Genomic DNA, 23,605 nt, shown 5'->3' on the forward strand with positions numbered 1-23,605 from the left:
AGGGGCACATGCAGCCATGAATGCTTATGTCCCAGTGAAAATAACATGGGGAACCCTGTCAAAAAAATTGCCATGGGGTCCCTCATGGGGAGGGCAGCAGGCTTTATCACTCTTGCCAAGTGGCTTGCTACTCCCTTCTGGGAACTTGGTATTCTTTTCAGTGTCAGGTAAAGACCTTGTTTATTCTCACAGAATTTCAAAAATTTAACATTTTAACTTCATTTTAATACTGCATTTTATTCTGTACTGCTGCTATGCTTCTGTGCTGATTCAATTGCAATAGCTATTGCAGTTTTGTTGCTTTCACTTTTATCTTGTAGGTGTTTGTTTTACATTTTTCTTAACTTTGTTAACCGCTCAGAAAGCCTTGGCTACTGGGTGGTAGAAAAAGGAAACAAGCAACCCAATTTTCTTCCCAACCTTTTTGTGTTAGGCTTTTGTATCCAAAAGCAGGTAAAGCAAGACACCTGGAGCTGTGCTCAGCTTCCTGAGACGGGAACCAGATCACCACAAATGACAGAAAATCCATTACTGTATTTTTATCTAGGGCCTCCCTAAATCCAAGAGAAGTAATTGTGGTGGCAGCTGCTGAATCTGGCTAGAAGGCAAAGCAGCTGCGGTAGGCCTGCACCATGAAGGTCGCACCACCACTGAGCCTCAGGGGTGAGCCTCTCTGTAAGTCATTGCAAGGCAGGCTTAGCAGAGTCTGAAATCAGGTGTGCACATGCCAGTTCTGTGAATTTTGCCTGCATTATGGTTAAATGAAGTTAGTGTTTGCTACTTCTTCTTAAAATTTGTTTTCAGACTTTGCTGCTGAATTATAAAGCTATAAGAAAGCTTGGGGAGAGGGGCGCAAAGCTCTAATATGTCCATTCTGCTTATAAAATGACAGTTGTCAAGCATTCTTATCTTGAATTGCAGAATCAAGAAAGAAGCATAATGCTAGATTGAAATATCAGTACCATAGCAACAGGATAAAAACTCTTCTCAATCTTGGTGTGGGGCTAAGTAAAATCCATGTATCACAGGAAACATCTTCTAAGATAAGTACTTGTACAAAATGTCAGCTTAAAAATCCTTCAACTTTTTGAGGGATGAATTGTTGAGCTTCGTTGAATATTTTGCACGAATACATGCTTCATTTATAAAACTATGGTCCAATATACTTGTAACAGGGACCACTATACGTAGTTTGAGTTGAGATGGAAATCAGCATTACGTGTATCAAGAAGCTATCTTATGCAGCAGTGGAAATATTCAAGAAATAGCCTGAGGAACAAGATGGGGAGTGCCACACCCATATCTCATTCTTCCTCAAAACCCAGTTTGCAAAATAAATTATTCATTCCACTTAGACTTGGTAGCTGAATGAGGCCATTCCAGAAGGATAAGATGAGCTGTAACTCAAGTTTAGATCTCCCAATAGAGTCTTATGCTATTCACTGGGTTCTCAATAGATTTTATATATTTTCTCTCAAGAAGTTTTAAATTTATATAATGTGCTGTAGGTACATTGATTTATAAGTGACTTTTTCATTTACACACACACACACACACACACAATTTTTTAAAAAGCTTTCCTATGTCCATATATTAGATACTGTTCCCTCTGTTCACTCCTCTGTACAGCCACAGAGAATGCTTTATGTTCTACATTTATAGAAAAATAACTGCCAATTATCTTCTTGATTTATTTCCCTCTCCTATCTGGAAGAATGAACTTCTATGTTTTGCATTCTATGGTTTCATCAACTGCGGATGATGCTCACTGGGACTGATGGGGCAGAAGAAAGGGCAACTAACCAAAGGCAGAAACATTGTAGGCAAAATCTAAAAGTCTGTTCCACAGCAGGAACCAATTATACAGAATAGGCAAACTGAGGCATGCAAGATCATTAGCTCAGAACAAAAGATGTATGGTGTGTGTATGTCTCTGAACCATACAGCAACACAGAAGCACCCCTCTGAGCCAACAGCTCTCTCTTTTACCACCAGTCTACACAGGTGAAAGCAAACTAAGGCAAGTAATTTCAAGATCATGAGTGCCAAGCAGAAGTTGAGTGGCAGGGAGCTCAGGCACTTTTTTCCACTTTTTTCTGCTGCACCAGTAACCCATTGTGCAAAGGCTAAGTGGGGCAAGTAACTTCCAGGAAAAAAGAAAAAATATTGAGAAAGGGGGCAAAGAAAAAGGAATATTAGGAAATATAATAAGGCATGGGGGATCTTATGGCATCTCATATACAACCCAAAATTGCTCTTTCACACTCCAAGATGCCATTTTTTTAAGAACAGAAAAGCACACACACTCACATGACCTCGGGCCTCCAGTTAATTTTTTAAAAAATAAATAACAGCTAAGACTCCAAGCTCACTCCCCGCTCAAAAAAGCTTCCAAAGTGCATGCATGTGGGCACACACACTGGTTACAGGTAACTCTGCTTCTTGCCCTCCAGTTCCTTTCTCAATCAATCAGCAGGCACAGGAAAGGTTAAAAAACCTACACTCTACATTGATGCATTGTAGGCACCTGAAAGGGTCAACCACTACAAATACAAATATCTGGGTTCTGATTTGCTCTGCTGATGCCAAACAGGACCAAATATGAAAATCCATTGGTGCAATCCTGCTAGAGACTCTGTCCACCATCCTACCTGAGAGAACATGGGAGTGAAGAAAGGAAAGACACAAGACAGTTTGTAGGTATGCTCAAAAGCACCAGCCAGCCAGGCCCCACCCAACCACTGCCAGCACCACCACAGACCAGGAAAGAAGAGAGGAAAGTATGGGCCAGCACTGCTCTTCTCTTGAGATGTGAGAACAAATGGGCTTTGCTTGACAGTTCAGCCCCTGCCCTGTCCCCTGTATTTAATACCAAGTTGCCTCTCAAGTGCAAGGACTGAAATGCAAATTTTAATGTGACAAAATTGTCTTCGATACTCAAGGAGTCTAGATGACGCAGAAAACACTTAAGAAGTCACCAGGATCATTCTTGCTTGCCGCAATGTATTCTCCAAGCTATAATATGAAAACTGACCCCATTTCAGCTGGGCAGAGATTCAGTCATGGATGGGTGACTTTAGAGAGTTATAAATAAGTCTGTGAAGTTACCTCTTCTCTCTCTTCCCCACCACAGGCCATGCAGTGGAACCAAAATTCAGGAAGTAGAATTGTGATTTTGCATCAGTCCCTTTATACACCTGTGAACAACTAGGTAAGCCTGCAAGGGCCACTGACATTTTGGAAGGACTGCCCACAGACCGCCCTCTGTTGTACCTTTACACCTTTCTACTAGTTTATTATCCCATATTCAAGACTATTAAAGGATCAAAGCTTTAATAAGGAATACTTTTACGATCTCATGCACTTAGAAGGCAAGCATGCATTTTGTTGGCCCACAAGATGAGAAGTGGTGCACAAATAGAAAATTACTGACCATGCTATTTCTAAGACTTATGTTCTGGATTATGGAACTGCATTATTAAATGGTGAATTCATAAAAGAAGAGGTTAACTGGTAATCATTGCCTTTCTTAAATTTATAAAGTTGGACACCTAGAACGTTTTTGGTAAGCATGAAGCATGCATTCTCAATGAACACTTGTCCAAGGTCGCTACCCTTTATTTTGATCAAGCTGTCTGATACCAAAAAAAAAAGCCAATTTTAGCATGCATATAGTTCCCTTCTTTATAACTTTAGCTTAGCAGAAAATATTTAAACTACATTATGATATACACTACACAATTCCCACCTAGTGACATGTTGCTGATTAGCCAGGGTTCAAACACATGCTGCTATCTGTTCAAAAATTAACAGACTGAAACATGGCTATTACAAACCTGAAGACGGTACAGTTTTTCTGTGTTTTGACAACTACAAATCAGGGACTCACAGGCATCCCTATGAGAAAAAGGTTCCTAAAACAGAGAAAGCTAGCATCTCTTCAGAAAGTCTAGGCTAGATAGAGCCTTCTACGGTCTGAACATTTTCCTACACAGAAGAGTATTTGATCATGCAGATCCCTCTCTTGCAATATGCACTGGTACAATAAAGACATGAGTTTACTATCCATCTACTGTTTGTGAGAACTCAGCCCACACATTTCCAACACATCTTCTAAGTGTCTACATGTACAGTAGTCAACCATGCTTGCATCAGTTTGGGGTGTACTATACAGTGACACAAATTCAGAGTGACCTGAATTTTATTTTTAAAAACTACATTATGACTGTCATTAACCTTTAAGTAGTGTACAGAGAAACGAACTTACAAGACAACGAGTGTGTGCCTTTGGGTAAGTATTCAAAGAGCAGGGAACTCTCCTCTCCCAGCATGTCAGCTTTCAAGGACAACAAGCTGTTTTTGCTCATAAGAGCTGCCCGCAAGTTAGCAACTGCCACAGCTTGAAGTGCATCCTCCTTTTCTGGTGTAAGTGCCTGAGAGAGATAACTCGCTTCTCCTCCTAGAAGTGCTTCATCGCCATTTGCATAGAGGTCCACTCTCTCTATTCTGTTGTTAGAGTTGCTGGGCTCTGCCCCTGTCAGATCCACACCTAAAAATAAAAATGTTAAAAGCAAAGTTAGTAAGTAGTCCAGAATTGAGACTTCTCAGCTACATGTGCATTCTTCATGTTCTCCTCATCTCTCAGTATCAGCACCAGTAACCTGTCTTAAAAGGAGGAAGGAACTGAGATAACTTCCTTTTGTAGTCAAATTCCATGCCCCACTTTATGGCGTTTTCCACTGACACTGTATTCATTCAGTACACACTATTCTAAAATTATGTAGTGATTGATGGAACAGACTAGACAGTCCCTCTTGCTTCCACAGACAGTGTCCCAGTGGACAAGCAGAACCTTACCCATCTTTCACCTTTTTAGTTGTTCATCTATCATTTATTAAAAACCACACATTGCTGTTTCTTAGTCATCTTTGAAAATTCTACATTTTTTCAGCATAACACTTCCCTACTTAAAAACTACATTATAAAGCAGTACTCTTGCTTCCTCCCTTTCCTATCTGGAGTACAGTTGCATAAAATGACAGCATGCCCTGGGCCTTGCAACCTCTTCCAAATATCAAGTAGCAAAGTGTGAGGAAGAGGCTGACAGTCTCCAGAGCAAGTTATTCCATGTAACACGTGGATACTGAACTGTCAAACATGCAGGTTAAACAGAACCTCAAAAAGGTTGTTAAATATTCCTTGAAAGCCATTTTTTAAAAAAGATAATAAATCCAGCAGAATTTCCATTTGCTTGGATTAAGCTTCAAAAGGTTAGCCCTCATCCACCCTTCACTCATCTCAAGAACTCAGCTTGATGGAAAGAAGAGAGATGAGTGTTTTCAGCAACCATATTTAATGATTCTACACTAACCTCTAACTCTACTAGAGATGCTTAAACACCATGGGAGCAAGATGGAACCTAGCAAGTCCAAGGCCATGGAAACAAACAGCAGCCCAACAGCAATATCCTCTGAAACTCATCTTCTAGAAATTATCACAACCATTGCAACAGTGCTTCCAAGATCTGTTAAGCAACCAACTTTTTAGAGTTCTTTTAAAATGTCAGTACACATGCAGATAGGGTGAGCTTGTTAATAGGAGAGACTGTGGCTCATTCAACAGAGATGAATAAAATTATGCACAGTGTTGAGAAAGTAAACAGGAAGAAATGTTTGCTCCTTTTCTCATCTGGGCTCAGCCAATGAAGTTGAATGGTTCAGGATTCAGGACAAATAAAAGGAAGTACTTCTTCACACAATTAAACAATGGAATTTGTTACTATTATTATTACATTGCATGGCATTACAAATGTGGACTGTGTATCTTTTCCAGTTGCTGGAGAACACCAGTGTGAGGGTAACATTGCTTTTGTCTCCTGCCTGTGGGACTTCCATCTGGGTGGCCACTGTATATACCAAATGCTAGACTAGATAGTTCTGATCCAATAAAACTCTTGCCAAGAATGCTATGGTCAATATCAAAAATCCCTGAGGTCCAGCAGAACTTGCCTGTCCAGGTCCAATGGGCCATGCAGTGCGTGATCAAGGTTATCTCAGTCCTATGAACAGATTACAAACCAGACTGAGTAGATCTAAATAGCAAGTCTTGTTCAGAAATCCCTGAACTGCCTTTCCCTTTGTCTTCTCTGGAGGTGAAAGACAAACTGTTTTCAAGTGCCTAGAAAACAGCAACCAATCATAGCGGCTGCACAACAGAATTATTTTCAGGTTTCTGTTATCCTGCCTCAGCATTCTTCTTCCACACCCACATCATAGAGCTGATGAACCAAGAATTGTACTGTCCAAGATTAAATTTACTGCTGCAATATGAAGAAGGGCAAGTCCATGAACTATGATACAATGCTGATAGAAGTTGACACAGATAAATGAAAAACTTAATTAAATTGTGGGAGCTGTATCTGAGACATGGCAGGAATACAAATTGAAAACCCTTCTCCATCTGCTGCTAGAGTACAGATCCAGGCAGTTATTACCAGAAACTCAGATTTAATACCTAAAATAGCGCTGCCATTTTTAAAAGGTTATTCAAATTATATTTTTGCTTATTAACCTCAAATGAAAAATGAAAATCAATAAACACTATTAGATATTAAAAAGAAACCTAATTTACAAAAGATTTTTCTCTGGTACTAAAAATAGGAGGGGGAAGTGTGATGGTATGTTGCACATTTGCCCCAATGTATGTTGGGAAACATGTACTATATGTGGAAACTCTTGAATGGACCACCAGATAGCCTCCAGAATGTCTTCTTGACTGTAACACATATGCATTGTTGACAAGGTCATTTAGAAGCACATTCTGTGGTGTTGGAAATTAGTCCTCCTTATTTCATTATTTGCTCAGAGTCCTTGGTACAAGGCTTGATTGAAACCTAATAAGCAAATGAGTTTTTCACTTCAATAAACCTTAATATCTGAAATAAAGTATGCTCCCTGCCCAAGTTACTTCCACTGCATTTTGCTACCTTTAGAAGCCAGTTTATGTTTATTTATTATGTTGCTATACCACCCAATATAAAAAGGGCATATAGTCAAGGCTATGGTTTTCCCAGTTACAATGTATGGCTGTGAAAGCTGGACCATAAGGAAGGCTGAGCGCTGAAGAACTGAGGCCTTTGAATTGTGGTGCTGGAGGAGACTCCTGCAAGTCCCTTGGACCGCAAGGCGATCAAACCGGTCAGTCCTAGAAGAGATCAACCCTGACTGCTCTTTCAAAGGCCAGATACTGAAGATGAAATTCAAATACTTTGGCCACCTAATGAAAAGGAAGGACTCACTGGAGAAGAGCCTAATGCTGGGAACAACAGATGGCAAAAGAAGAAGGGGGTGGCAGAGAATGATGCAGCTAGAAGGAGTCACTGAAGCAGTCGGCGTGAGCTTAAGTGGACTCCGGGGGATGGTGGAGGACAGGAAGGCCTGGAGGAATGTTGTCCATGGGGTCATGATGGGACGGATGCAGCTTCACAACTAACACCGACAACAACAACACCCAATAGCCAAAGCCCTCCAGCAGTTTACAAAAGACTAAAACATTAAAACCACAATATAAAACACAATAAGAGCAATGTAAAACATTTAACAATACACAAACCAGGTCCAATTTAACCTTTATCATATGGTATCAAATAACTGGGAGTGAAGGAAGTTTCAACTTGGTGTTAGAAGAATGGCTATATTAGCGCTGGGCAGACCTCAGTGAAGAAAATGTTCTACAATTAGAGGGAAGGTAACATGGAGAATCCCCCTCCCTTGTTGGCACCCTCCAAAACTCCCTCAGTGGTGGCACCTGGAGAAGAGCCTCAGCTGATGGTTGTAGTGTATAGGTAGGTTCATATTCGGAGAGGCACTTTATCATGTATGTAGGTCCTGAGTCATTACAGTTCAAAGCCAACACTCTAAATTGGATGTGCAAACATATCCAAAGGCATTTAGTGCCAACCAGGGCAAAACTGGTTTATAGATATTCAGAACTTCTGGTCCTCATAATTGATCTGGTTGCCACATGTTGCATAGCTGCAGCTCAACGATCCTCAAGGGCAGCCTTGCACAGAATGTACTCCAGTAATCTAACTTGGAAGGTTATTCTTGCCTAGATAGTGATAGAGCTGAGCCACCAAAAGAGGCTGATAGAAGGCTCTACGCTTCTGAAGCCACCTGAATCTCCACTGGCAAAGATGACTCCAGGGGAATCCCTAGGCTAGAACCCTAAGTCAGCTTATTAAAATGCTTCCAGTCCATTACTACAGCTAGGCACCGATATAGCTTATCCACACCACCTTATGATGATGAAAAGAAGAAAAGTGCCAAGGGTTTGTCTTGAAGGGACCTGAATTTATTTGATTGATTGATTGATTGATTGATGTCCTGCCTTTTTCCGACAAAGAGCTGAAGGCAGCTGACATCATTCTCCTCCTCCATCTTATCCCCACAACAACCACCCTGTGAGGTAGGTTGGGCTGAGAGTCTGTGACTGGCCCAAAGTCACCCAGTTGGCACCATGGCTGAGCGGGGACTCGAACCCCGATCGCCTGAGTCCCAGTCCCATGCTCTTAACCACGACACCACACTGGCTCTCAGGGAGCCATTGAATGAAACAGGGAGCCAATTCAGATTTTGAATCTTTTTTCTACCAACATCCTTCTTCAGTAAAATTTAAATTTTGCTGTTTGAAACTGTGTTGTCTCTTTTTTTATCACCTCTAAGAGTCAATCCACAAACTAACTAGATATTCAAGATATAAAGGTAAAGGTAATTTGGTGGAGGCAAGAAGACAACAAGAGATTTCCTGCTAATGATAGCAGAAAATAGCACAGGGAGGGAGGGGAAAAAGAAGCATGGAACTTTATTTTGCTGTTTTCCCTTTTACTTGCGGACAGGGTATTGCTGTTCTGTGACACACAGAAAATCCAAGGAATGTTTAAAGGTGCAAGAGATGGACAATGTTTACAGGTGTGATGGGTTGTTAGCACCACTCTTCTGGAAAGAGGCATGGTATTTATGTGAGTGGTGACAATTAGATGAAGCCACATCACCACCGTCTCCTCATTTCCCCCGATGCACTTTCATTTTCATCACTACCATCCTTACTTCAGTGCCATTTTAATAATTTTAAAACTTTTAAAATAAAAATGCAGACAATAGTGGTAGTGTCAGGAAAAGTGAGGCTACAACTTATATATCTAACAATCAGAGTTGTTACTTTGGAGAGAGAAGCAGGAAAAGGTTGAATATCTTGTAAAATTTGCAATCTTTTATTTGTCAATCCAGCTCCTGTGGACTGATGTGGAAAGAAGAAATGAGGAGCTGCTTTGAAAGCAAGAACACTGACATATCCCAGTCAGATTTCTGACTCCTCCAACTTCTCTGTCACCACATTTTTGTGTAAAAAAAAAAGAATATCAGACAAGAAGCAAATGGAGAAGCTGCTCTTGCCTGTCCATCCAAATGGGCTTGAGCAGACATACAGAATGCTTCCTGATTTGCTTTGCTAGATGCCTCACACCAGTCAATAGTTTATTATCTGTGCTGTATATCTCATTTTAGCTGCCTTGAGTAGAAGAGCAGCAGCAGCTAGAAGCAGGCAGAATGAAGAGCTGCTGCATAAAAGTACTTAATTTGTTCCCACAACCTCTCTGACTCTCTTTCATGAACAGCACAGCTCTGCTGAAGCAGGAAAGGGTGTTGGAACCAACACTTTTCCTCATCACCTATCTTCCTCGAAGGGGAATTAATATATGGACACACAAATGGGAGTCTGTTGCAAGTGCTTAATATTACTTAAACAGTCAAGTGTTAGAACACAACTTCAGTAATTGATTAAAAAATAACGGAAGAGAATGAAGAGAGAAAGCCTTAGGATGTTGAAAAAATATATGCAGTGTTATTCTTTGAAGTAACTTGGGGTGTTTCACCCCAGTTGGGCTACTTCAAAGGATTATATTGCATATATCTTTTCAACATTTGGAGACTTTTTCTCGTTAGATCCTTGGATTATTTTGGACAGTTTCCAATTCTGTATGGCTCTTAAAAAGGGAGGGATTATAAATCATTGCTCAAGCAAATGGACCACAATATGCCCTTCCCCACAGAAGCCAGAAGTCATGTAGTTGCTCAACACACCTGGACTCCAGATTGGAAAGGAAAGGGTGCGGTGAGGAGGAGGTGGAGAAGAAAAGTGGCTAGTCTGGGCAGATGGGATCAGGTGTAGCATTTGGAACCACAGCATTTGATTTTTAGGCAAACTATTTGTTTAAGCACAAAAGCACAACTCAAAATAATATTTAAAAAGGAGGGGATGGCTAGATTGAAGAAACACGTTCTTAAATTTGCACATATGAGCGATGTCAGGTGGAGATCTCTGGAGGTCACATAACGCTGCAAAAGAGAAGTCCCTCTGCACCACATCAAAGGGAGACCTTCACTAAGTAAAAGTTGCAGTTACAAGCAACTTCTAAAGATCATTCCTGCTGAACACAAAGGTACTTATTTCTGAGTAAACATACCGAAGATCTGGCCCTAATATGGCCAATCCCAGCTCAATAATGCCCACCCACTTTTGCCTCTACTGTGGAGGTGGAGCTTTCTCAAGACTGCAGTGGTGATAAGGGTATTTGTGGAGGCATGTGGAACCCTAATCAGAATTGCACTTCCATCTGTTTGCATTAGAGCTGTGATTCAAGGGCATAAAAGGGCTCTAGTCTGGCAGCACACAACATTTCTGTTTAGTAAGGTTTTTATTAACACAGAGGACAAAACTGTTCCGGAAGACTAATTTCTTAGGTGTTTTTTCCTTGTAAAATCATGGGATAGCCCTTTTGAAAACCTGCACAAATTGTGAAGTAGAGAGATGGGCCTTTTTTTTTTTAAGTTAAACAATTAACTGGAACACAGTGATCTGCCCATAGAGCTAAGCTATTCTCACATCATTATTGGGATACAGAATATCAATCTACTAGTGCTAAAATGGTAAAAGTGTGCCTATAATGGAAAGAAAGAAGATAGCTTACATTATGAAATGGAAGGCCCCAAGCCAAGAGTGAAGATTTATTTTGAAAAGTAATTTGCAAGTTAAAGACTGCCAAGAATCAACAGCTCTTGCAGAAAAGTTCAATAAGGCATGAAAGAACCATTTGATATTATGCAGCACCCCTGAACTATCAGAGAGCAATTAGAAAGCCGCTTTCATTGAAGCAGAGCTTGGATTAATATTAGCACTGTTATTAATGTTACTATTTTACAAACTAGAAAATACTTTTCATGTGCATTTTATTATAGTTTGAAGCCCTGCACAGAAATACAATATATTAATGTGGGAAAACTCAAAAATGTGACAGAACAAGGACATATTTAGTTGTTGATGCACCTTCTGTCTGGAACACAATTTAAAAGATTACAAGATCAACCTAATGTTTTACAGCTACAGACTATTATACATATGTATGTGAAATATTTCAAGTTTATTTATATTCTTGAAAAAGGAATCATGAAAAGGAATTTCAGTCCCATCAAAATGGCTATCTGGAATTAACAAATCAAAGATTATTAATCAGAATGTACAGGCTGCTACAGATATGGGTTTTGCATTATTTCCTATGTACAGACTTTTGGTTTGTCTTTATTAGAGCTCAATATTTTCAATGGGTCAGCATGCTTACAGCTATACAAGAAAGAGCTTAATGTCCCTGATAACCACGATGGGGTGGTCACTGACCTTGAGCCAGACATCCTGGAATGTGAAGTCAAATGGGCCTTAGAAAGTCTGAGCAACAACAAAGCTAGTGGAGGCGACAGTATTCCAGCTGAGCTATTCAAAATCTTAAAAGATGATGCAGTAAAAGTGCTACACTCAATATGCCAGCAAATTTGGAAAATCAACAGTGGCAACAGGATTGGAAAAGGTCAGTTTACATTCCGATCCCAAAGAAGGGCAATGCCAAAGAATGTTCAAACTATCACACCACTGCACTAATTTCACATTCTAGCAAAGTTATGCTCAAAATCCTAGGCTCTAGCAGTATGTGGACCGAGAAGTACCAGAAGTACAGGCAGGATTTCGAAGAGGGAGAGGAACTAGAGACCAAATTGCCAACATCCGCTGGATCATGGAGAAAGCTAGGGGGTTCCAGAAAAACATCTACTTCTGCTTCATTAACTATGCTAAAGCCTTTGATTGTGTGGATCACAACAAATTGTGGCAAGTCCTTAAAGAGATGGGAGTGCCAGACCATCTTATTTGTCTCTTGAGAAACCTATATGCGGGTCAAGAAGCAACAGTGAGAACTGGACGCGGAACCACTGATTGGTTCAAAATTGAGAAAGGAGTTGTATGCTGTCACCCTGCCTGTTTAACTTATATGCATGAGAAAGGCGGGGCTAGATGAATCACCAGATGGAATTAAGATTGCTGGGAGAAACATCAACAACCTCAGATATGCAGATGATACCACTCTCATGGCAGAAAGTGAAGAGGAACTAAAGAGCCTCTTGATGAGGGTGAAGGAGGAGAGCACAAAAGTTGGCTTGAAACTCAACGTTTAAGAAAACTAAGATCATGGCATCCGGTCCTCACATTTCCTGGCAAATAGATGGCGAAGAAATGGAGATAGTGACAGATTTTATTTTCCTGGGCTCCAAGATCACCACAGACGGTGACTGCAGCCAAGACATTAAAAGGCGCTTGCTCCTGGGGAGGAAAGCTATGACAAATCTAGACAGCATAGTAAAAAGCAGAGACATCACCCTGCCAACAAAAGTGTGTATAGTCAAGGCGATGGTTTTCCCAGTTGCAATGTATGGCTGTGAGAGCTGGACCATAAGGAAAGCTGAGCACCGAAGAATTGAGGCCTTTGAATTGTGGTGCTGGAGAAGATTCCTGCCAGTCCCTTGGACTGCAAGGCAATCAAACCGGTCAGTGCTAGAGGAGAGCAACCCTGACTGCTCTTTAGAAGGCCAGATACTGGAGATGAATCTCAAACACTTTGGCCACCTCATGAGAAGGCAGGACTCCCTGAAGAAGAGTCTAATGCTGGGAACAATAGATGGGAAAAGAAGAAGGGGGTGGCAGAGAATGAGGTGGCTGGATGGAGTCACTGAAGCAGTTGGTGTGAGCTTGACTGGACTCGGGGGATGGTGGAGGACAGGAAGGCCTGGAGGAATGTTGTCCATGGGGTTGCGATGGGTCGGACACAACTTCACAACTAACAACATGTTTACAGCTACAAAATATTACAGAATATTTGTTAATATAATAGAGGAACACACACTATGCACACCGCAAGCAAGGAAAGGCAGCACCAGCCTTGGTTAACAGGTAGAATAAAAACTATTAGGGAAAGGCTTCCTTCAAGAAATGGAAATCTTGCCCAAATCAGAAAAACAAAAGGGAGCACAAGCTTGTGCAAGGGAGATGTAAGCGGCCAATAAGATAAACAAATAGACAAACAAAAACATTTTGAGGAACATATGATTAACAGCATCAGGGCCAGCAATAAACAAATCTTTAAATATATCCTAAGAAACCAGCTAGATGAACCACTGGACCACTGGTTAAAGAATTAAGAAACACTAAAGGAGGATGAGGAGATTGCAGAGAAGCTGAATGATCTTTTTTCATCTGTCCTCATATCTGAGGATATTGAACATGTATTCAGGAAAGGAGTCAGAGGAATTAAGGTAGATAGGAGATGAAATTCTCAACATTACTGATAAACTGAGAGTTAAAAACCATCAGGCCCAGATGATATCCATCTCAGAGTTCTTAAAGAGCTCATATATGAAATTGCTTCTCTTCTTACAAAAATATGTAATAAAATATGTAATGAAAATTACTAAAGCCCATCTAGCTCATATTACTGACTAAAGGTAAGTTAGAATGTAATGTATTCCCAGCACAAAGGAAAGTTAACAGAACTTTTCAGATATTCAGTGCATTATGAAAGTGGAAAATGGGGGCCTGAGATTACAGACTCACCCCAACTTTTAGCAAACTGCTCAGTGTTGGACTAAACACTCCAAATGCCCATGATGTTTGGCAACTATGAGTAAGGTCATAGTTAAGAAACCCAGTGAAGTAAAGCTAGGTTAAACTAGGAAATCTGATAGCTTAAATGATCCTGACTAAAAACCTTCAATTTCATCAGGTCCTGTATGTGCCAACCAATTCAAAACATGCAATCAAGGAGGCTTAAGTGCGTTAAGAATATGCAAGTATATTCCAGCTCTGAAAGAGTATCTTTCAGGCATGATTTAATTTGTCCAAGTACAAGATCAGGAATTTCCTAGTATTTTTTTAAAAGGTCTTAATTGTGAAAAGCATTGGATACTCTATTTCCCTGATTAGATTTTCCAGGTCTAGGTCACTCTCTTTACATTTGAAATAGTTCTTGAAAATTGTTCAGACCTTTTAAGTCTCAGATGGCTGTCAAGTATTCCACATTTCAAGTATTTCTCTTCTCTGTCTTTATTATGTTGTGCCTGATACCCATTGTTAAGTGGTGGGAGCTGTTCTGCACAAGCTGTTAACTGGCAGTTAATCCACTATATCTACTTTCAGTTAAATCACAAGATTAAGATCCAAACACTTCTTTTTCCTCCTTTTCTGCTTTATTTATTTAAAGCTTTTATATACCATCCAATTACTAATACCTCAGGATGGTCTTACAGTAAAAGCAGCATAAAATAAAATGAAGCGCAGCATCCAAATAATTCCAATAAAATAAATTCCACATTAAAACCTAATCAAACATTAAAATAATGAGAAAATAAAAAGGTTTTAGCCCAGCACCAAAAGGAATAGAGTGTTGGTGCCAGGTGAACCTCTGGGGAACGCATTCCATAACCAGGGCGCCACCACAGAGAAGGCTCTTCTCTGGGTAGCTACCCTCCTAATCTCCTTGAAGGAGGGCTCCTGAAGAAGCGCCTCTGCCTCAGATCTTAAAGGGTGGGTAGGTACAAAGGGAAGGAGACGCTCCTTCAGATATCCAGGTTCTAAGCCATTTAGTGCTTTATAGTTCATCACCAGCACCTTAAATTGGGCCCAGGCTTCAACTGGAAGCCAGTGTAGATGGTGGAAGATCAGCATTATATGTGAATACCTGCTGGTCCCTGTTAACATCCTGACAGCTCTATTCTGAACCAACTGAAGTATCCGGACTGTCTTCAACGGCAGCCCCACGTAGAGCGCATTACAATAGTCCAACCGGAAAGTTATGAATTGATAAAATCAGTGGAAGTAAAAGCTCCCACTCCTGAAAAGAATGTAAACTCAGCATTCCTGTTACCTTCAATGCTCCCATTTAAAACTACTAAATCTAATTTATATACAAGTCATATTAAATAAAGACCAGTATGGCTGGAACCCTTATCTTTTGACTATCTAACTGGTACAGCATGAGCCTTCTCTTGTTTGGGTGGTTGTTGATGAAAACGAGTGTACAACTTGGAATCCATTTACCCTCTTTTAGCATTAAAATCTTTTGCCATAGTTATCTGAGATAGAAGATACAAAACGGTTAATTCAAAAATATATTCTTGTATTTTTGACCAAGTGTTCCCTGATCTGCTGCTTTAGACATGTGGAAACATGCATTAATAATTAATAAATAAATAAATGACCTAAAATAAATAATGAGGAAAGTTGCTAAATGTAACAACAAGGTAGGTCTAGCAATAGTTGCCTAATACTAGTCAAGATCAATGCAGCTAAACCTCCTTTTAGGTGTCACTCCTCCCCACACCTTCAGATTAGGTTTTGGCCTAAAACATGGCTCCTCAAACTAAGGCCCAGGGGCTGGATCTGGCCCACCATGCCCATTTATCTGGCTGGCCATGCCCATTTGGACCTGCCGTGCCCACATCCATGCACATGCCCACCGCTGCCCACCTCATCCCGCGCTCAGGGAGGCAGCGGTTTGCTTGCTTGGAGAAAACGATCTCCAAGCAAGCAAGCCACTGCCTCGTGCGCCTGCCTCGCCTCCCCTCCCCTCCCCGTGCGCCCCGCCCCCACCTCCGCACACGTGCCCACATGCACTGCCCCCGCCCCCTCACCGGCCCCGTGCACCGCCAGCACCACCTTTCCAGCCTGTGGCTAGCACTGGCACCTTTCAACTGGCCCCCTGCTGAAAAAGTTTGAGGACCCCTGGCCTAAAACATATACAGAGAAACCATTCAACACTTGGCTCGGTCCAGTCCATGACAATACAATGTCATGCTTATTTACAAAAGTTTGAAAGGTAGGACCCTGACCCTAACCCTCAGCTTTTCCCATGACAGAATCATCTACATTTGTCTTTGATATTATGTTTGCAGCTTTTATGTCATGCCATTGTAGGTAGAGATTCTATGGCCACTTGGGAGTGTGAATGTTTCTGAACCACATTTTCATCTTGCACAGCTTTATTCTGAGTTATACATTTCCATTTTTGACCATACTGATCATCTATATTGTGCAACACATGCCAAAAGTCTTTCTCTACTATGAGTATTTTTGAGAGGCCTTGTAATCATTTCTCACACGTTCTTCAAAATGCGCATTTTTTTCTATTCAAAGCTTGGTCTCCTGACATTTGAGATTATCCTAGCTGTTTGCTTTATTTAGTGATCAGCAGGGGCAATTTGTTTCACTGGCAAACCTAATTCATTTTCTTCTAGGATCCAATCAAATAATGAGCTCCTTTTCTGTTCAGTAATCAGTTCTTATCAGAGAAGCTGATCCGGCTACTGTTCAGAAAAAAAAAAGTTTTATTAAAATATTTAAAAACCCTTCCACTTTTCCCCAAATTTTTTTGCACATGTCACAGGACTCAGTTCTGACTGATAGGCATGGCTGCTTGCTTCATAGCTCAGCATGTGATAAGCCCACTTCTGGGTTTTTTGCAGTTTCCAGAGAGCTCATGGCTTGGGATCCGCATATGCTGCTGGGGCAACCTGCCCAAGGCAGTCATTCACATTCATAACTTGACAGTGAGGGAAACAGTGAGCCTATTTATAGGTGTCTTTGAGAGCAACAGCATGCATGGATCCCACTGAGCCTGGCTGATACTACCTGCACTCTAACTGCAAACTGTACATTTCAATATCATACCCAGGTTGCTCACCCATCTCTCACTGCTTGTTTTGCTTAACATCTAAATTGGAAAAAAAGTTCTAGAGAACTTGAAAGCTTGTTCACTTCCATTGTAAACTACTAAGGTTTGATACTTTGGTTTGCCCAGTGAAGGGCCTATTTATTAGGGTATTTTATTTTCAAAATTTGACGATATCCTCTATTAGAGATGTGTCAGGAATCCATTTTGGGGGTGGGAATCAACTGGATTCCTTGGGCTTGGCTCCCTCAACTCCAGCTTATTTTCTTGTGGCTGTGAGTCCTCGTTAGTGTGCTGAACATTTGCATGGCATTCACCAGGAACTGAGCTCTATGTGAATGCGGCCAAAGCGGCATTCCTCTTCCACCCATAAGACTTGTTGCCTTTGTTTCTGCTGCATGTACATGGGAGGTTCCCACTTGTGCAACTGGAATTTCATGAGTGCTTGCAGACTTCCTCTTAGCCCAGTTCACTTCCTGAACCAGGGCCAAGTACAAGTAGAAGCCTAATAAACAGAAGACAGACGGATTCCATGTAAGATTGTTTCAATCCTACTCTCCATCATGCTATGCTAATGCATTAGTTGTCTGATCCAGAGCACTATTTTGTAATAATTCCATGCCTATTGGTATAGCTGTTACCAAAAGGTGGTGCTCTGTTCAGCACGAATTATGTCATGGGGTTCCAAGAGGGCTCGATTTTTATCCTTCATATAATATCCTAAGTACTGGGAGAAGTTACCCAGGGATGTGAACAGAAGGGACATCAATATGCCAGAGACACCCAGCTCTATCTCTTCTTTCTTCTAGCCCAGATGAGGGAATTGATGTTCTAAGCCAGGGGTCGGCAACCTTTAACACTCAAAGAGCCATTTGGACCCGTTTCCCACACAAAAGAAAACACCAGGAGTCGCAAAACCCTTTTGACATCTAAAATGAAGGTAACATTGCATATATCGTTTTTTACCTTAATGCTATAGGAGAACAGCTTCCTGAAGAGTCAAAGTCAGTGCTAAAGGGCTGCATGCATTAAACAGCAAACCCCACAAGTTCGTCAGCAGTAAAAGCAAATGAATCTACCCACGTATCATTAAACGTTTGGTTTTCTTCAGAAACTTTTCTTTTCTTTGATTTATCCATGGTTGGTCTATGGGGCGGGGGGGGGGGGGCTCAGTAAATTGGTCGGCAGATTGGAGGATGTGCCAGAGATATAGGTGTGTTTAGTGATTGATTAGCAGATAAACAGTCAAGTGCTGTGAATTGTGACAGGTCCCAAGCGCAGCTTTTAACATTCATGAGATCCTGCAGGAAGTTTGTTTAGCAGAGGAATGTAGCAATTTACTTAACTAGCTGATTTACTTAACTAGCTAGCCCTGCCTTCCTGAGTGGAGCTTCGAGCAGATCAGCGGCTGTGCCGGCGCATGTTTTGAGCGACGGAGCTGCCGTAGAGGGGTTCAAAAGCCACATGCGGCTCCGGAGCCACGGGTTGCCGACCCCTGTTCTAAGCAATCCAGGCAAGATGGAGGTACTGTTCGAAGATAGTTTGCCCAGCTGAGTGGTGTTCAGCCTGTTCTGGAGGTTGTGGTTCTGGAGGTTGTGAAATACCAGCTGCATAGCTCCTGACTGTGTTATTCTCATTTGAGGTTCAGACAGCTTCAGGGGCCAGCAGTCCCTTTATGTCAGCCCAGGCTGACATACCAGCTATGAGCCTATCTGAACAGAGACAGACTGTCAATAGTTGTCCACATTTCGCATGGTGCTACCCTTAGGACGTTGCAGAAACTTTAGCTAGCAAACTAATACCACTGCTTTAAACTCAAACAGCCCAGCCTGATTGTGTGATGTCACTGCTTTGCCAGCTGCACTGGCTTCTAGCCCATTTCTGAGACCAATTTAAAATGTTGATGTTGACCTTTAGGGCCTTAAATGGCTTAGAGTCAGAGAACATCTCCTCTCATATGTATTGGTTGGCCTCTTGGTTGGCTTCAGGAGTCCTCTTTTGGATGTCCCTACCAAACATAGGGGACTGCAGGTGGCGCAGTGGTTTAAACCATTGTGTTGCTGGGCTGGTAGATTGAAAGGTCGCCGGTTCGAATCTGCACAACGGGGTGAGTTCCCACTGCTCCGTCCCAGCTCCTGCCAACCTTGCAGTTCGAAAGCATGCAAATGCATGTAGATGAAAAGGTGCCACTGCGGTGGGCAGGTAACAGCGTTCCGTGCACCTCAGTGTTTAGCCATGCCGGCCACATGACCACGGAGACTGTCTGCGGACAAGCGCTGGCTCCCTCGGCCAGGAAACGGAGATGAGCACCGCCCCCTAGAGTCAGGCATGACTGGACTTAATGTCAAGGGGAAACCTTTACCTTTACCTTTTAACCTTACCAAACATAGCTAGAGAGGTGGCTACAAGAGCAAGGAGCCTCTCAGGTGAGGCACTCTGCACAGGGTATGATCTCCCCAAATAGGGTACCTGCACTGTTATCTTTTGGGTGTGAGGCAAGACATTTCGGAGGCCTAGTGCCAGATCTGTATGGCTGTTATTATCAGCCCATTAAGGTTTGTCTTATATTTTCTTATTTTAAGTGTTGCATGCATTTATATTTTTAAGTTTGCATTATATTTTAATCTTTTAACTGTTTATAGTCTACCCACAGGAAACTTGCTATTGAGCAGATAAAATAAACAAGTAAATAAATGTTATTGTCTAAATTTTATAATTTGAATAACTGCTGTCTAAACAGGCACAAAATATGCAAAGTGGAAGAACTTTTTACTAAATCTTTAAAAAACTATAGCACCAGAAGTGGAACTGATACAGTGAGTTGGAAATACAGATGAACTGGAATCGGCCAAAGTTTCTAAATTGTTTGAATTGATTCAAACCACTATGGAGAAGCATAGCCTTCAACTCAGTGGGGAGATGGCTGCAATCATGCAGGGAAGATGGGTGCGATTGCGGTCATGTTTGGGGGGGAGAGATGGCCACGATCGTGCTCGGGGGGTGGGGGAGATGGCCACGATTACACCAGCCCTCCCTGCACGAGCGCTCCCACAATCACACCCACCTTCCCTGCACAAGTGTGCCTGTGCCCGCGCCCCTCTCCCCCCCCCGCCCGAGTGCGCCTGCTATCTCACTGGTCTCTCCTCCTGAGCGCGCCCGCAATCGCGCCCATCTTCCCCACCCCCAGCATGATCATGGACACTGTAGCTATGTCCCTTGAATATGGACATGCTCTTCCCCACCTCATCTTGAGCCACCAAGTGAGTGGAGCAAGCATTTTTTAATTTTTAAATTATTTTTTAAATTTTTAATTAATTTTAATCAATTATTTAATTAATTTTAATTTTAATTAATTTTAATGTGCAGTGTGCATAGGAATTCATTCATATTTTTTCCAAACTATAGTCTGGCCCCACAACAGACTGAAGGACAGTGAACTGGCCCCCTGTTTAAAAAGTTTGAGGACCCCTGCTTTAATCCTTCTAGCATCAATAATATCACCATCTGCAGCAAACCCACAGCATTTAGCTCTAACACCATGTACAACAGTTGTCAAATGATTACTGCTGAAATGTGAAAACTTCTGTATGGATTAGTTTTTCACATGCTACCACAGAGGATTGACTTACAGTAATACATTAAAAGCCAATCCATACTGAGCTGTGCAACAGTTTTTAAAACATGCTGCTGAAATCAGCTGGTTGTTTTTCATGAATTGCCAGCACTGAAAGAGTTTGGCCAAGACCTAGAATTTGAACTTAGCTGATTTCCAAGGTTAATTGACAAGACAAGCAGTAATTCTGGTGACAAAGAGGTCTTGCTTTGATGTTCTTTGCACTGTAATGTAAGCCCCAGCTTGTAACATTTAATTCAAAAAAGCTAATCTTTCTCACAGATATCCCACCACCCCCAGCTGTTAATTACATCTTTCAGTGATTTTATTATAGTTCCACATTGTATTGAGGGAATAACTACAGTAAGTACCAGAGAATGTGTGGCAGTAAGAGAATACTGAGTAGGATGGTGTAAACTGGTGTCCAGCAACTGCAGAGGGTTGGACCCAATGGCCTTCTTGGCCCCTTCTAACTCGATTAGGTGACTTTGTGAAGGTGTGCAAACAGTATTTTAGAACAGCACATAGTCCAAAAGGTGTGGAAGAGTGAATAAATATCTGTGGCTGATTTTATTCCTTTTAAGTCCAGAAGAGTCAGGAAAGCCTCTTTATTAAAAAAAAATACTTGTTTGTTCAAAGAGTATGTGGTTTAACAAAGATATAGTGGCAAAATAAAACATAAATCACAGCACTAGCAGCATGAAACAGAAGTGAATAAGGGGGTCAGCTCTTGTGGGTCAAATGCCTTCCCAAAGAGAAGGGATCTGGTTTTCCATCTACCCCTATTTTGAGAAGATGGGAAGCCAGATGAGGCTCCCTCAGAAAGGAGTTCCATCAACCATTATTTATTATTTTTTATCATCATCATCATCACCACCACCACCACCACCACCACCACCACCACCACCACATTGCATTGTACTTATATCCTGCCTTTCTTCATCTAGCAAGGAAATTAAGACGGCTTACAAAGTTCTCCTTGACATTCTGTCCTCACAACAACCACCAGGGCGGCTTATTTTATTTTACTGTATATATTTTAATTGTCATTGTTTTAATGTATTTTGTATTCGATGTTGTAAGCCGCCCTGAGGCCTTGGCAAGGGGCGGCATAGAAATGTTTTAAATAAATAAATAAATAAATAGGTTAGGCTGAGAGGCAGTGACTGGTCCAGTCACCCAGGGGGCTTCATGGCTGAGAAGGGACTAAAATTCAGTTCTCCTGACTCTCTCTCTTAACCAACACAAAGGTGATCCAGCTTAGAGCGTGTGTGCAATCAAGAAAAGGTAGCATGTACAAAATCCTGTACCCAATCCAATATTGCTATAAATGGTCACATAATACAAAAGCCTATAAATGAAGAATGCTTCTGGAGAAGGCTTTTAATTGCGCAATTGCCCAGCCTTATTTCTCAAATTTTGCAGAGGAGGCCTGATGACATCATCTTCCATTTGTACCCCTACTGAATTTTCCTACTTTTTTTTTTTTTAAATAAAGAAAATCCATTAAGGAGGGAAGCCAAAAAGAGACTCACAAAACAATCAGTAAAAGACAGCCCCTTCCCACAGGCTTACAATCTAAAAAAGATGTATGTGTACAATGTCTTTTGATTGGTATCACCAAGAGCTGTCAGTCTGGAAGTATACCAACTGGAAGCCAAAAACAATAACTATGTTCTGGCACAAAAACAGAGCTATATAGTCCATAGAGCAGTCTCCCCCAGCCTAATACCCTCTGAATGTTTAAGACTACAACTCCCATCATTCCTGACTATTAAATATGCAGGCTGCACTGACGGTAGTTGGTATCCAAAACATAAGACGGGGGAGGCTGCCATACTCTCATTAGCATGTTTTGTATTAGTTGCAGTTGTCAAACTTTTCCAAAGGCAGACCTATATTGAGCACATTACACTAGTTTAATCTAAAAGCCATCATGGCATGAGTAATTGTGGCCAGACTTTGGCCAGGAGAGGAAGCAGCTGGCATATCAGCTTTTATGATACACGAAATCCCTGGTCAATGCTGAAGCAGCAATAAAATACTATCCAAGTCTACATTAACTGGACTGGAATAGCAATTCTCTCTTTAACACAGAGTACACTTCTTCAGAAGAGCAATCCCATAAAACTTTTCTTCATTATGGTAGCACTGAAGTATAACCCCTTTCAACTGATACAGCAGAAATAACCCTTGTGGATATGCCTCCCATAGTAGTGTTTGTACATATTACACTAATCAAATTGGAGAAACAACATATAGCATTTTTTGGTAATGAAAGGATGTATAAGCTTAAAAAAATCCCATAATAATTATGGGAACAGATTCAGTGCAAGATGTGCCAAAACTTACAGTGTAATTCTAAACATACAGCTCTTACTATTAGGTACAGAATAATCAGGTTAATAACTTGTAAAATTACAACTCCCAACCTGGATTCTGTTTTCCTTATGTCTGATGTGTCTAGTGCATTCATCCTTAAAAATTTCACATTTCCATTACTGACAATGTGCAACACTAGGTAGCTACCAAAAGGGTTGCATCCACTTATTCAAAGTTTAGCCTGGAAGAAAGAATTCTGGTAATTTGATTATTTTTTTAAATAAAAAAGAATTTTTAAAAAGCCACTGAAGCACCACAGTGAAACACTTACTATATAAATTATATGGCTATGTCTGGTGCTGCATATGAATACCACGTATTATAACTTGCACAATTCATAAATACAACAAAACTACAGAAGTAGACAAAATTATACCACACAGAATTTGAAGATAATCTCAAAGAGTCTGAGAAGTTGGCTATTACATACCTGGCAAGATGCTCTTCATTTTGCATAAATGGATCTCCATACTCAAAGATCCATGGTGTTATCATCTTAAGAAAGTTAA

The 23,605-nt window shown here is 41.1% G+C and overlaps 1 protein-coding gene across 7 annotated transcripts in view; it reads right to left on the reverse strand.

Moving 5' to 3' along the window:
* Positions 1-23,605, reverse strand: part of ZBTB46 (zinc finger and BTB domain containing 46) — a 79,077-nt gene that overhangs the window by 32,555 nt on the left and 22,917 nt on the right. For all 7 annotated transcript variants that reach the window (XR_006417082.1, XR_006417084.1, XR_006417083.1 and 4 more), the window contains one exon: positions 4,268-4,549. Coding sequence is in view for 4 of the 7 variants with exons in the window: in XM_044454916.1 (XP_044310851.1) it covers positions 4,268-4,549 (282 nt within the window). In the remaining 3 variants the exon portion in view is untranslated. The remainder of the gene's footprint in view (positions 1-4,267; positions 4,550-23,605) is intronic.

The sequence above is a fragment of the Varanus komodoensis genome, unplaced genomic scaffold, assembly GCF_004798865.1.
Source record: "Varanus komodoensis strain SLA01 unplaced genomic scaffold, ASM479886v1 scaffold8, whole genome shotgun sequence".
In the NCBI taxonomy this organism is placed as follows: domain Eukaryota; kingdom Metazoa; phylum Chordata; class Lepidosauria; order Squamata; family Varanidae; genus Varanus; species Varanus komodoensis.